The sequence below is a fragment of the Nothobranchius furzeri genome, chromosome 8, assembly GCF_043380555.1.
Source record: "Nothobranchius furzeri strain GRZ-AD chromosome 8, NfurGRZ-RIMD1, whole genome shotgun sequence".
NCBI classification, from domain to species: Eukaryota; Metazoa; Chordata; class Actinopteri; order Cyprinodontiformes; family Nothobranchiidae; genus Nothobranchius; species Nothobranchius furzeri.
Window position 1 is genome coordinate 76,098,545 of NC_091748.1, and position 15,380 is coordinate 76,113,924.

At 42.8% G+C, this 15,380-nt stretch overlaps 1 protein-coding gene and 1 long non-coding RNA gene across 3 annotated transcripts in view; one reads left to right on the forward strand and one right to left on the reverse strand.

Moving 5' to 3' along the window:
• Positions 1–15,380, forward strand: part of nos1apa (nitric oxide synthase 1 (neuronal) adaptor protein a) — a 204,422-nt gene that overhangs the window by 151,519 nt on the left and 37,523 nt on the right. Inside the window, exons 6-7 of one of the 2 annotated variants that reach the window (XM_070554334.1) lie at positions 3,442–3,583; positions 10,362–10,579. In XM_070554334.1, the coding sequence (XP_070410435.1) occupies positions 3,442–3,583; positions 10,362–10,579 (360 nt within the window). The remainder of the gene's footprint in view (positions 1–3,441; positions 3,584–10,361; positions 10,580–15,380) is intronic. The other variant, XM_070554335.1, reaches the window with a different exon arrangement.
• On the reverse strand, positions 12,971–14,716 carry LOC129167769 (uncharacterized). The gene is made up of 3 exons (XR_008566116.2): positions 14,593–14,716; positions 14,284–14,397; positions 12,971–13,678 (listed from the first exon to the last, which is right to left on the reverse strand). It is a non-coding gene; the product is annotated as an uncharacterized lncRNA (long non-coding RNA).

Consider the following 15,380-nt stretch of genomic DNA (forward strand, 5'->3'; position numbering starts at 1 on the left):
ATTAACACACGTCCGTTTTAATTTCCACACTTTTTTTCTCACACTAACAAGGATTGCCAAAAGCATGTTTGCTGTGGTTTTGTCAAATTATACTGATCACAAAACATGTATTTACTTTCTTTCGTTTTCCTCCGCCACTCATAAATACCCGTGTCCTCCTGCAGAAACCCCGAGGGACAACAGACATCAATAACACAATAAAAAGTCCGACGTGTTGTGTAAAAACTGCTATTTTTAGCTAATTTTAAGTCCGACGTGTTGCTACCAGATGTAAGGTGTGAGCTGAAACTGAGCGCTACAAACGAAAAAGTCGCAGAGTCCGCAGAATATATAGAAAAACAGGCTAAAATGCATTATCTTGTAGAGGCTCCGAGTCCGCTTGCAGAAGTGACATTTACAGGTGCTGCAGCACGGAGGATGTGGTGTTGTGGTAGGCTACATCCATTTTACAGTATTTACACTGGACTACGTTTTCCACCTTACGACGTGAAAATGGTTCCACAACTTTGACATTTTCTGTCTTTTTTGCACTCCACCGGGGTTCAAGTTGTCCGCCATGGCTTAAGAGAAAGTTAAGTTATATTCGCTACTCGCGTGTGCATTCAGTCCAGTGGGCATGTGCGTCACTTATTTCGGTCCGGGTGAAACATGACCCCGGGCGATTGCAAAGCCATGAATTAATTAAATATGAATTAAACGAATCCTCGAGGCAGAGAATTTGACTCGAGGATTTTTTTGTACTCGAATTATTCGAGGTACTCGAGGAATCGTTTCAGCTCTACTTTCAAAGTTTCTGCGCATGCTATTGGTCAGTGCTAGGACCAATCAGAGCAACAAACAATGTGGCATATTCATTGCTACTAAAATCAGCTAACAGGGCAGTCCGCCATTCACTGTAAAAGGAGAAGAAGAAGAAATAAAAGTACCTATATCCCGGACGAGCCCCCATTTATGTTACGACTCAATGGGGCCACAGCATTAAATAAATTTAAGAGTATTAATCAAAATAGCCATTTAAAAGGCCTCACCAGAATGGTTAAAAGACAGGAGCTCCCAAGTGATCTGCACCAATCACCAAGAGTCAATGTGACACATTTCCTAAATATTTCCTAAAAGGTCACAGAGTTTTCCCAAACTCATTTGGAAATCTGCTCACGTTAGTTTCTGAGAGAGAGACAATGGAGATAAAAGTTAAGGTTGGTTTATGCTTGACGCGTCGGCGAGGTCCGCACGGCTCCGCGCGGAAAAGTTGCGTAATTTTAACAACCACGCTCCTCCACCGAACCTTCGCACGGCCCAAACTTTCCGCACCGCACACCTAGGAAATTTTCTAACCACGCGGACAGTCGGACGCGGAAAAACATGGCGGACTGGCAAGAACTAGTATGGCAGAGGTTCGTAAATATAGACATTTGTATGTTTCAGCTCTCAAAGATCACCGTGATCAACATGTTGTTAATAATTCTTGGAGAGAAATAGCTCGCACTGTCGGAAAAGACGAGGACGCTGTTAAAAAACGCTGGAATGCCATGTTGTAAACAACAGCAATTTTTACTTCTACTATGGCGTAGTGTTGGATGCATGCCGTAGAGCTCCATGCTGCCCCCTACAGTTTGGGAGAATATTGGCTCACCGCAGAGACAAGCCGCATGAACCATAAACGCTGCAAGTTGTGAAGCGCGTTCCATCCGCGAGCCGCATCACCAAGCGGAAAGTAAATGCGTCAAACATAAACCAAGCTTTAGTGATGAAGTTGTGAATAAAATTCTTGTCATTTGCAAATAAATGGCAGCATAATTAACACACTTATCATAACAAGGGCATTCACGCGACTGTCAGAATTTGTTTACAGTTGCGCCTTGCGCTCGGCCATGTTTAAAACTGGTCCTAAAGTCTCGTACGAACAAAATTCGGACTAATTCCCTTTTGTTATTGGTTTTTGTGTCTCCATCCCAGTCTGGATTTACCTGAACTTTAATAGATTTTTACAAACGTAATCTTTTGTTTTTCCTTTTGTAGAAACTACAAACTAAAGTTTCCACAGAGCTCACTAGCTTTAACCCTTTCACGTCCACACTCATAAAACAAAAAGTCATAATTTCTTCTGAATATTTTATTTTACATTTTTGAGTTGATAAATGTTGCAGTGTAATGAATATATATATATATATATATATATATATATATATATATATATATATATATATATATATATATATATTCCGTAATATTCTTAACTTTTTAAAGAATTTTGTCCTCATTCCTAAATATTTTTATCATTTGTTTGTTAATAACATTGAGTTCAGCACGTGTGCGATCTGATTGGTTGATCTGATAGTTAACGTTCCATCTGAGAGAAAGCCAGAAAGAAACAGCAAAATCCCGTTTTTAGATGTTTATTATCCTAATATCAAACTTTATGTTAATTTTCAAGCATCTAGAACTTAAACAGTCAAACAAACAGTTATCATTTAAGTTTAGTGCAGCTGTTTGAACAGGGATCTCAGATTAATAATATAAAAGTTATTATTCAACTGACCTTGTTAAAGCTGTCGGCATCACTGAAGAGTTAAAACTTTTATCTTTTGTAAAAGATGAGATTATTTTTCAACTTATTTATTTCTGGATTTAGCTCTCTAGTGATTTCCAACATGCCTTTGAGCAAAGTGTTAACTGTCCACCTGCTTCTGGCGCCAGGGGTGCCTCCAGAAAATTTTGATTGGGGTGGCCAGATGGGGCCAAATAAATTTTTGGGGTGGCACACCAAATTGGTCCTTGTGGTAACTCTGGGAGAGTTTAGCCTGTAGCGATTTGTTGCATTGCTCCTTTATTCATTTTTATTTTTTTTTAAAAAGCACTACATATCCAACACATTTAACTTCAATTTTACAAACATTTCAGAAAAATACATTTCAGTTATTTAAAATGTTATTCCAAATTTAATGTAAAATTACAGTTTTTAGGTTAATTCACCTGTGTTGCTGTGTTCACACACAAAAAAACCTATGCAAATAAAAACTTTTTGAAAATAGTGAGCAGTGGAAACATTCATTTTTTTATTCTGATTATTTCTTTACTTATTAATTGTATTATTTTAATTTTGTTTTAGAATTATGTCTTGAATAAACAAGATCAATATATGGTTTAACTGAACATTAATATGATTTATTAACACTGACTTTTCCTGGGGGGGCCAGCACTTTTCTAGGGGTGGCCATGGCCACCCCTGGCCACCCCTTGGGGGGGCGCCCTTGTCTGGTGCTAAAGCAGAAGCTCCTCCGTTCTGAGTTTCTCCGATGTGAGCTGGTTTTATTTGGCCAAAGGTTGGATTCCTTTTGTGTAAATGAAAATCCCAGCTGGTCGATAAGGAATGATTCTTTCTCTTCGGAAACTTTCATTGCCCTTTTTTTTTGTCCCTCTGCTGTCTCCTCGCCCGCCCAGAGTCAGGCCATGAGAATCGTTCGGACGGTCGGCCAGGCATTCGAGGTTTGTCATAAACTGAGTCTCCAGCACGCACAGCAGAACACAGAAGGACAGCAGGACAGCAAGGGCGAGAAGAATGGCAGTGACTCATCTGCTGCAGGTATACACACACACACACACACACACACACACACACACACACACACACACACACACACATCAATATGCACCATGCACATTCCCTTTATTTGGAACTAACTGTGAATTTCCTGATCTGCTCTAAAATCTGAAGAGTTCTCTCTGCTGTTCTCTTGTTTGCTGAAAAACCCGAAAGATAAAAGTGCTGCTGAGTTTAGGGTCGGCTGATCAGATACACTTATGGCAGCTTTAAGGAGATGGTGTTGTAACGTCCGACTCCTTTCACTTTCAGCTTTTCCCTTCAAGCGTCAACAAAGCAAATCACCGGTCTCCGTTAAATCCAAGTTTGCCACCAACAGTCCCAGTTTGCAGCAAATTCACACAAAAATGCGGAGCTAGCCGACAGAGAAAGAAAGATATGCTTGTATAATAAACAAACTACAACGTGTCAGGTTGTTTCCTGCAGCACCGGAGTGGTCCTTGGTAGGTGTTGTGCAGGGAAAAGTTAGCCTACCACTGAGACACCGCGTGCCTCCATCACAGGATTGCTCATCGCTAATTAAATCTGCACACTAAGGGAGTAAACCACTAGAAACGCTGCTTCGCTAATCTGAGTTAACTGCTCCAGTTTCACGTCACAATGATCTGGGTCCTCCTGGTGTCAAATCCGGCTGAAATGAGTTCATATCTTTGTTCAGATAACCTCGTAACTCAAAATTCATTCTTTATAAAATACTGCTGAGTGATTTATTGTAAAATTTAGATGACTACACTCTTTGATCTTGGCTAATTTGGACTAGCTGTTAGCTCATATTGATCCAAACTGATGCTGTACAAAAAGCTGTAATTATTCTTAAGTTTTACAGAGAAACACGTGTCAAAATGCCTTTAAAGAGCAAGTCACCCCTACCAGATTCTTACTCATCTCCCACTTCATGTTTGAAAAATGCTACAAATGCTGTTGTCTGGCAGAACGAGAGGGCGGAGCCGCTAACAAATACACACACACAGGCTCACAACAACATTGTGACATCATATGGTACCAGCTAACGTTCTAGGGTACCTCTTAGCCAATAGCGATGGCAGATTTAAATTCAAATGCAGTGCTGAGTTTTTACCTGACAACGGCACAACACTGACAGTTTTAGGCAGAAAAATACAATTTTAACTAAAATGCACTAAAGTGCTAAACTATTGACTACACGCGTCTGCAGCACGATTAGACACGCATTTATATCGTTTATCAGAAAAAACTGTTGATTTGGGGGTGACTTGCTCTTTAAGGAGTAAAAAGAAGGCCAAACATGTTATTTTAAACGCCATGCCTCGTGGAAATCGGGTCATCTCCTGCTCCTGTAGTTATTTACAGAAACCAGATGTGTTTAATCCTAGAAAGGCACAAAGGGAGAAGCAGGAGTGGGCGTTCCGGATGAGTCAAGCCAAAGGAAAAGAAGGGCACCACTCATCGGCCCCAGACAAGCCACGCTTCCCTGCAGCTTTTTGACACGTGTCTCTGAATGTAGTCTGTAGACACAGACTTCAGTAGGAGAAAGAGTCCAGAGTTGTTCCGGTTATTCCTGGGGCGACGGTGGCACAGGAGTTAAGTGCTCGCCTCGCAATCGGAAGGTTGCAGGTTCGAGACCCGCTCAGTCTGTCGCTAGGGCAGCTGTGGCTACATTGTAGCTCATCCCCACCAGTGTGTGAATGTGTGTGTGAATGGGTGAATGACTGATTGTGTTGTAAAGCGCCTTGGGGGGTTCCAGGACTCTAGAAGGCGCTATATCAAATACAGGCCATTTACCATTTACCATTCAATTCAATTCAATTTTATTTATAAAGCGCCAAATCACAACAAGAGTCGTCTCAAGGATCTTCACACAGTAACATGCCAATCCAGGTCAGTTCATTAAGCCAATCAGAAAAAATGTTTCCTGTATAAGGAACCCAGCAGGTTGCATCAAGTCACTGACTAGTGTCAGAGTCTTTACAGCAATCCTCACACTAAGCAAGCATGCAGCGACAGTGGAGAGGAAAACTCCCGTTTAACAGGAAGAAACCTCCAGAGAATCCTGGCTCAGTATAAGCAGCCATCCTCCACGACTCACTGGGGATGGAGAAGACAGAGCAGACACACACGCACGCACACACACACACACACACACACACACACACACACACACACACACCAAGCAATGTTTCTATGGTTACATTGTGATTTCTTAGTAAATATTGTATTTGTCGAGAGATAAACTTTATTGTATTTATCCTAGTGAATCTATAATTAAACGGGTAAACTAGTAGTAGATCATTCAATGTGAAGGAATCAAAAAGTTATTATCAGGAGAGGGAGAATGTTTAAGTGGTTAGCAGCAGTGTGCTAGATGTTGGCCCCCTCCATGAGGCCACCACAGCTCAGCAGAACATCACTGTAGCTTCTTCTGTGGAGAGAAACACTTAGAGAAAAAAAAAAGTTTTGAAATAGCAGGAAATAATACGGTTAAAGAGCAGATTGTAGAAGAAAGCCCGCTTCGGTGCAGGGCAGGAACGTGTCATCTAAACGAAATGCCCTCTGGAGCCGAGCTGGCTTTCACATGCTGATGAGCCAGAAAATCACCCACGCACTTTGACTGTACATTCACACCGACTGCCACAGGGGCCCACATGCATGCAGAGAGAGGCCTCTACCCTCTCGCCGTCCTGGTGTGTTAAATAACACAAGAGCCATCACACACAGCCGAGGAGCTTATCTGGAGCACTAATTATTGTGGCAATAAAAGGAGAGGAGAGAGATTGTGGATTAGCGGATTGGCACGCACAAAAAATGAGCATCGAGGAAGAAGAAAGGGACTCTGAATGAAGATGAGCAGCTGAAAAGTGTCTTTAAAGACGAAGGAAAGTGATGGAGGACTGGGTTGAGCTGCAAGAAGAACAGAAATGAAAGTTTTGATCCAAATAAAAAGTTGAAGCATTTGATTTGTATTCTAGCAATCCTACGTAGATCAAATAACCAATTTAATCCTCTTTAAAAACAACTTTACAAAGGAAAGAATGAATTAAAGAAATATGCAAATCAGGCAGAGGTGGGTTTGGAACATTTCCGAGTAACCCTATCCCTTCATGTAACGCTTCAGTTAGCATCAGTCAGAAAACGGGCCGGCTTCACTTCCTAACTTATTTTAATGCCGTTTCGTCTCAGTTTTTACTAAAAAAATTCATAAATCAGAGATTGTACTCTGAATAATATCCTCTTTTCTGGCAATCCTCCTTGATTCTGTCTACAAATATAGACCAACTTGTTCTCAAAAACGAGGTCAAAGCGAGAACGCGTTCAATGACTTCCACAGGAAGTAAAGCAGCTTTCTGCAGCCGTTGATTTCACATAAAGACTTCAGGTAAACACGGCAACTGAAAGCCGAAAGTGTAGAAAAACTAAACGAGGATGGACGATGTAACGGAGAAAGACAAACGAGCAAAAACCGACAGGTGTGTGTCGACGGTCAGACTCCAGGGTATTTATGAAAACACGGTTTAAAACAACTTCATCACACAGGAAATATTTCTAGTGAGAAAAATACAAATATCTACGTTCATGGGTTAAAAATCCCATCTGTGATGAAAACACATTTGTTTTATAGGACGCTGACGGAACTGAGGACACTCAGTGGCCGGCTGTCAAGCTGTTGGCACGAAGTTTTAAGTATGGCGACGGGGACAGCGGGGTAATTGGACAGCAGCTAAAAATTAGAGGGCGGATAAAAAGTGACGAAGTTGTAATAAGTTTGAAGAATGAGAAGCGTTAAAGTTAATCAGAAACACCTTTATAGGAACGTGGAGCTCGTTGAATGTGTCAAACCACATTTTATAGTCGTTTTTCTTTCCCCTGGATTGTTGGAGTGACAAGATGGCTCCTGTTCTCCACAGCCGGTCTCGATTTTAGTCATGTCAATACCTTTTTGCTTTAAAGGGGATATTTTAGACAAGACTCAGCAGAGGCTGGGGACTAGTTGTTAGAGTCTCCAGTCTCTGGTGCCGAGGTCACTGAGGTGGTCAAAAAAAAAACTCCTCAGTGGCAAGGCCCCGGGGGTGGACGAGATCTGCCTGGAGGCTCTGGGTGTTGTTGGGCTGTGTTGGTTGACGCGGCTTTGCAGTATCGCGTTGACATCAGGGGCGGTTCCAGTGGATTGGCAGAACGGGGTGGTGGTCCCTCTATTTAAAAAGGGGGACCGCAGAGTAGGGGTTGTATCAACTAGTCGACTTCACTGCTCTGTCGTGACTTTTTATGCCTTTCATAGACTAGTCGCTGTCACGTGATACTGACCGACAAGCTGCAGTCCTCAGAAAAGACAGCAGGTGACGCGCTGCGCCAGAGCGTCTGTATCGGACGCCAGAGGTAAAACGGACATTTGACCGAATTGTGACCTTTACCCCCTTGCAATTTCACCTTCCCCTCACCCCCATCCAAACCTTAACCAGCTTGCGCATGCAGAGCTCTGATCGTTGCCACTCTCCAGACATCTGCGTCCTGAGCACGGACACAGTAACATTATCAAATTTGGTGTCGCCACCTCAAAAACAAATTTAACACGTTCATGTCGGCTCATTTCCTTTTATGTTTTCTGTCTTTTATTTGTGCCTGATGCTTTTCGCTGCTGTGGAGCGGAGCACATCACCTGTTTTGTCCTCCGGTGACGCACCTCACCGGTGCGGCCGGAGGACACTCCGCTGTTTTTGCAGTCAGTAGATCTTTTAGAACTGCAGTTCAAAGGTAACTCATGAGGTGAATATATATGAACCCATGTAGCAGTTTTTTTTTAGGATTGAGAGGAGATGCAGGAAGATAATAAACAGACAGGACAGAAAAAATAGTCAAATCAAAGTCAAAGTCAGTTTTATTGTCAATTCTACCACATGAGCAAGACATACAGAGAAATGAAATTGAGTTTCAGTACACACAATTCAGAGATCAGACATACATGGGCAAGACAAGTGACAAGAATTGGTGACTGTGGTCCTTCGCAACATGAGTCGCGCTACCTGAAAAGATGAAAAGGGAATTACATGAGGATAAATTGGGGGAGGGAAAAAAGGCATACCAGAGGGGGGGGCTGGGATCCTGTGTCCCCAGCGGGAGCAGGCCTGTGTGGCGCTCAGCCGGCTGTATCCACAGGAGGGAGGGAGATCTTGGAGGAGCGCAGAGCACATTCGAGTTCCTGCAGGCTGAAGACCTCGCTAGCCAGTAGTCCACAATCTGGGGGGGGGGGGGGGGGGGGGGGGGGGTTAGGACGGGTTTTCACAGCATCTGTCTGCATTCCTTCCTTCGTGGGGGTTGCTGTTAGCAGCTCAAGGCTGCCTTGGCATCAGATTTGGATAACAAGACTTTGTTTGGGTCAGGCAGAGATAATTTTCCTCTCTGCCTTGAAGTCTGTATTGATCATTCAAGTCCTCCAGTGAAGCCAATTTAGGTACTAATCATCCCCACACGGTCCGGTGACTCTCTCCGAGATGACGTGCATTTTGCGCACTAATACCGGTAACGCAGCAAGGACATTGTCCAGCTTACGATTCACCTCGAGTAACGTCCCAGTCTGTGAGGTCACCACCCGGGCAGTGCTTTCCGTGGGTGCGGGTCGCACTCCAATCGCTCCCGTCTCCCCAAATTTCCAGAAAACCAGATATCCTCCCACTCCAATCAGAAGAAATCCAGTGATCATCAAGCCAAATATCCACATGTCTTCGACATCCTCAATGGACAACTGAGAGAGGCAAACGATCCTCCAGACCTTCCAGGAATCGAGCGCATATCCCGCTGCGTGTGTCCCTTGAGGGCAAGTGGGAGCCCCCTCCTCCGTTCTCATCATAGAACAGATCTTATCAATCACGTTGAATGACCAATTAATTAAATCCATTTCCAAAAAATAGGGATTTCCAGAAGAAATGCAGAGAAGTGCTCTGTAGGCAGACAGGACAAAGAGCCTTGGGAAAAAAAAAGATAAGGGAGCAAAAGCAGAAGCGTCTGTACTCTGCGAGTGCCGGAAGTTAGTTTTTGTACCTGGTGGTTGCAACAAACAGACACCATTGAAGGTAATCAGAAGTGAGGAACAGAAAATGAAATAATTATTTTAATGTTTAGAGCAGCAGGAACTCTGAGAGGCTGCAGGCGCATCAGTGAGTTTGCGGCCGCTGCTCAGAGGGAGGGGGGAGAGGGCTGAAGCGGAGCAATAAAGATGCAGAAACTACCGTTGTTAAAAGAGATGTGTTTAACTTAGAAAATGTGGGCCAATTTTAATTGTCAAAAACTCCAGTGAACCAACCAACCAACACTCCCGCGTTGGAAAAACACGCTTGGTCACCCATCTTCAGTTTTAGCCACTGCAGATGTATGACATCATCAACAACTAGTCAAAGTCGACTTGATTTTCATTACTTGACAGTCAACTTTAAAAAAAATTAAGTCATGCAGCCCCTACTGCAGTGTGTGTTCCAGCTACAGGGGGATCACACTTCTGAGCCTCCCTGGTAAAGTCTGTTCAGGGGTTCTGGAGAGTAGCAATGTGGTTTTCATCCTGGCTGTGGAACACTGGACCAGCTCTATACCCCTCAGGGGGTCCTGGAGGGTGCGTGGGAGTTCGCCCAACCGATCTACGTGTGTTTTGTGTGAATTGGGGTTTGAAACTTTTAAAAGTAAAATGTGAGGTTTTGCACCACATGAAAGATACTGTTCCTCACCAGCGTTCATGTGTGTCCATCCATGTGTGTGTGTTTGTGTGTGCACATGCTCATGCCTCCATGTGTGTATGCAGGCGTGCGTGCTTATCCACCTGTGTGTGTGTGCACTTTGCTGGGCCCAGCCCGGGAGCTAACAGATGCAGAAAAGACCGTGAGTGTCGCCGAGGAGACGGACATCGATGCCGAGGAGCTAATTCAGGTGCCGACGGCCGAGGACTCGAATCTCAACAGAGGAGTGACGGATCTGGACGCCACCGCCAAAACACCCGGCTTAGATCCGTCAGAGAACAAGGTGAGTCGCACCTGGGAGGGCTTTAGTAAGTCAGGGAGTCTGGGGCCTCAGAACAGCTGCAGCCAGCAAAAGTTACGCCCAAAACAGGACTGGAATTACATATTTGCACCTTATTTAGAAAATCTGGACATTGTTTTTATTTTTTGGTCTCAAAGATAATTTTTTAGTTGCATTTATTTTTCCTTGAGTTTTTAATTTGAAGTTTCATAACTTTGGGCTGTTCCATTTCATCTTTTCTTGGCATCAGATGACTGCAAGGTGGTTTTAAATGGCTGGTTTGAGACTCCGTTATCCCAGTATAATTTGTCTGTAATCCACCTAGTCTGGGATTAGCTGAGAGTAAAACCTGTTCCTGGTAATAATTTAAATCATGCTTTAAAAAAAGATTATAAACTCAGTTTGGGACATGAGGAAATAAAATAAAGCAGCTGAAACCCAAAGTAGACATAATCAATCAAATCAAATCAAATATCCTTTATAAATCCCAGAGGGAAATTAGAGTTTCAGTACACACCATTCAGACATCAGACATACATGGGCAAGACACATGACAAGAATTGGTGACTGTGGTCATTCACAACCCTGAGTCGCGCTACCTTAATAGAGATCAGAGGGTTACATGAGGATTGGTTCAGGTGGAGGGAAAAAAGGCACTTCAGAGTTACCCTCCCACCAGGAGGGCAGCTTTGCTCTGCCAAAAAAAAAAACACCTCAGACAGATATGCAACGGACTTCAGACAACACAACATAAGTGTCCACTAGGTGGGGTGGTGGGTTGGGACTATCCCCACTTCAGTTCCTGCAGCCACGATAAGCAGCGCATGTCACCTCAGTGTGGATAGGGGGAGGAGCATTGAGGGTTGGAGGGTTGCAGTGACCCTGGAACGTTTCAGCGGCCTTCCCGCAGTCCCGCCCAGGCTGGCAAAGGAGACAGAGTTGAGTTGCCATAACGACGGAACATTCCACATGTCTTCTGAGGGGGGAGTCTTCGTTGGAGCCTTGCAGGCTCAAGGACGCCAGATTCCGATTAGAAATAGTTTTGGGGCCAGACAGAGATAATTTCCTCTCTGTCTTACAGTTTGCTGGTCCTCAACCTCTCAGAATCCCAATAATGGACATTAATCTATCCCAATCCGTGCTTATTCGTCCACTCTCTCCTTGATGGCATCCATCTTTTGTGCCAAAGAATGAACCTCGGCCAAAGTCCCAAGCTTATGATTCATCTTGACAATTATGTGAGTCTGTGAATTCACAGCGCGGTGCAAACCATCTCTGAGCTCCGGGATCAGGCCAGTATTCCTCGACAGCTTGTTAATTTTCCGGTAAGCCAGGAAGCCTCCAAGGCCGATTAGCAGGAAACCTGACACCAACACCACGAATATCCACACGTCTTCAGAATCCTCCACAGACAGCTGAGATAAACAAATCAAGTTCCACTTTTTCCAGGAGTCCATGATGTTTCCAATGGGGTCTGTCCCGGAGGGGCATCCGGGAGCCCCTTCTCCCGTTCTCATCATTGAAAAAATTGTATCAATCGCGTTGAGAGACCAGCTGACGAGATCCATTTAAATTAATTTCAGTTTCCAGTTTCCAGAAAAATGCAGAAGCAGCCGTGCACCCAGCACACAGAGACAGACAAAGGCCTTGAGGATAAGATATGGAGGAGAGGAGGAAAAAAGCGTCTGCACCCTCCAAGAGCCGGAAGAAAAGAAAGCCTGGATTTAGAGCTGCTGTTAATTTGGGACACATTTCTAAAACCTGACATAAAATGTCGAGTCAGCCTGACTCTGAGGTGTTCCTGTTTCACACGTCCTTCCAGAGGACTTGTTTTCTCATTTATTTCTCCATTTTTTCAGTTTTGCTGCACAATGGAAACATTTTTCAGAAAGAAAACTGTTTTTCTGCAGTTTTCCATCCCACATTTGGTATCACCTAGAACACAGAATACGGGCCAAAGCTGCAGCTTTATTCTCAGATTTAGTTTGATTTAGTTTGTCAGATTTTCCACGTGCCGCATGTTTTATGTTACGTTTATTCAGCCCTGGTCGTTTATTTCAGCTGCAGCTTCAGATCTACTAAACAAAGTCCTCCTGGGATTCGCTCTCATGTGACTGAGCTGAATATTTGAATACTTTCTGACTTCTTGGAGAAGCCGTTTCAGTTTCATAGCATCACTTTTTTTATTTTAGTCTCCAGCTACTAGAGTTCTTAGAAATAAAAAAACCACGATGGCGAGGAGTTTAAAAGGAGCTAGAGTAGGACGCGTTTTATCAGATAACTCGGCATATCTTTCCATTTGATGAGCCTTTATTTTCATGATCCGGAGCTTTATTCAGGATTTTCCCAGTGATCATCATTATTTACATCTTTACTGTAAAGGTTGGAAAGATGGATTGATGGAGACAGTTTTTTCAAACTGACTAACTTCCCCCTAAAAAGCAGCTGCAAACACAAAATATGTTGTGTTTCGGTGTTTAGTGGCTTAGCAAGACTCTTGACAAACCAGAGGTCTGATCAGAGAGAGGAATTGGTGGGATGAGGTGAATCCACAGGAAGGCCCGGTGCACGGGATTCTGGGAACCAGGGTGCATCCTAGCCAGGCCTGACTTAGCCACAAAAAGGTTATGATAAGTTGTTGAAGCAGATGTGGATATGTTATCTGGAGATAGTGCAGATGTGCATTTTATGGATGAGTTGGTGCAGAATCAGTATGAAACACTGTCTTTGTCCAGCTTTTGTGTCATGTCGTTCCTTAAAGACACAAACTTGATGGATTTATTCAGATCCAGTCCATAAATAAAACCCATCTGCTGTCCAGAAGTTCAAAGTGACTGATTGGTGCTTTTAAGTCTAAACCTGTTGTGTTCATTTGTGTTCCGGATCATTAGTTCTTACAGGTCAGGTCGCATCTGTACCTCTCAGTGAGACAGATGCACCTGTCCACAGGTATTTTGCTCTGCTCTTCAGGAACAAAGAGCTTCAGTTGTCTCTGGTTTAAAGGGCTCCTTCTCCAGATGTTTTCAGCACCTTCCACAGATCTTCAGCACGATGTAGATCAGGCCACGTCAGGATAGTCCAGTAGGGCTGCACGATTATGACCTGAATAATAATCACGATCATTTAGATCAATATTGTAATCACGATGATTAATCATGATTATTTTGATCAATATTGTAATCACAATGATTAATCTCAATCATTTAGATCAATATTGTAATCACGTTGATTAATCGCAATTATTTTTGATCAATATGGTAATCACTATCATTTAGATCAATATTGTAATCACAATGATTAATCACGATCATTTAGATCAATATTGTTATCACAATGATTAATCATGATCATTTAGATCAACATTGTAATCACAATGATTAATCACGGTCATTCGTCTTATCTGGTAAAATATGTATTTGTATTGCACCAATAACAAACAGTGTTGCAACATTTTTCTGTGATAAACAAAACTTTAGAATAATTATGAATAATGCAAAACCCCTCCGAAAAACTCCTATACTTCTACATTTCAAAGTGCTAACTAAATATGTTTTAGCAGAGAGCAATCTAAAAGTGTAACTTAATGGAAATAATTACAGCTTATACAGAAAAGGCCTCTGTGTAGGCCTGTGTAGCTGGTGGTGAGAGGTAACTGATAGCCAGGGGTTCTTCTGGGGATAAATCTGGGTGTTGTGGCTTGGCAGTACCTGGGTCTTACTCTGTTTACCAGGAGTCCAGAATATGTGGAGCATCTCCAGCAGCATCCCATCACTGACCTTGTCCGTTGCTGGTGATGGTGGATGGCTCTTCATCAAAAGAATCTGTAAAAGTATAAATATATCAGATTTTATAAAACATACTCAAGCAGTAAATACAGAAAAGGAAAATTGTTTATATATATATATATATATATATATATATATATATATATATATATATATATATATATATATATATATATATATATATAACTAAAGCTAGAAATAGAAATATATTTGAACTGTGGAAAAACTTACTGCGACTGGGATGGAAAATCATCTTCAACCACAGATGTACATGGACCTTTTGTTTTCCTGGAAGTAGCAGTAATAGTGTATAACAGTACAGTAATAGTATTAGCAGAAATACTAGACAACAAAAACTGGAATGTGTTAAGTTCAGAGATACTTACTGCATTTGGGATGGAAAAACGATGTGGGCACCTTGCTCCTCATCAACCAATCTTGAGGGAAGTTAGCTCCAGAACTCCTAGCTGGTTGGGAATTTGTTTGATGCTGCACAGAGTCAAAAAACCTTGCGAGTGCCTAAAAAGATCCAGTTTTATTTGTCTGAAGAATTTTCTCCAGAACTTCAGGTCTTTTCATCGTGCCTTTGGGCAAATGTCTCATTTTACACCATCAACACTTCATCAACCTGGAGATTCCCGTTCATTTCCTTTTACATCTAGGGAGTCCATCTGCAATCCCATGGAGGCTTTCTGATTAATATGTGCAGCTTTTGAACCTGGATGAAGATGGTCTTCTAGCATTTGCATTTACCCTGCCTGCCAGTTTTAATCTCCCAACACAACTGTGCCATTATCCATCTGTGGTCCATGCCCAGTGGTGTACACACCCTGATACTGAACAGCCCTGTGACTACCTTGCAGCCTTTAAAGTGGGCATACACTTAAGTGTAAATGAATGCCTTGTGGATCCATTTCTGCTTAACAAAACACGCCGGCGCTCCCGTTTCAGAGGGTAGAAGTCTGTTAGGATTTTGAGTCGTACTCATTAATATTTACGGATTTGCAAACATCTCGCCA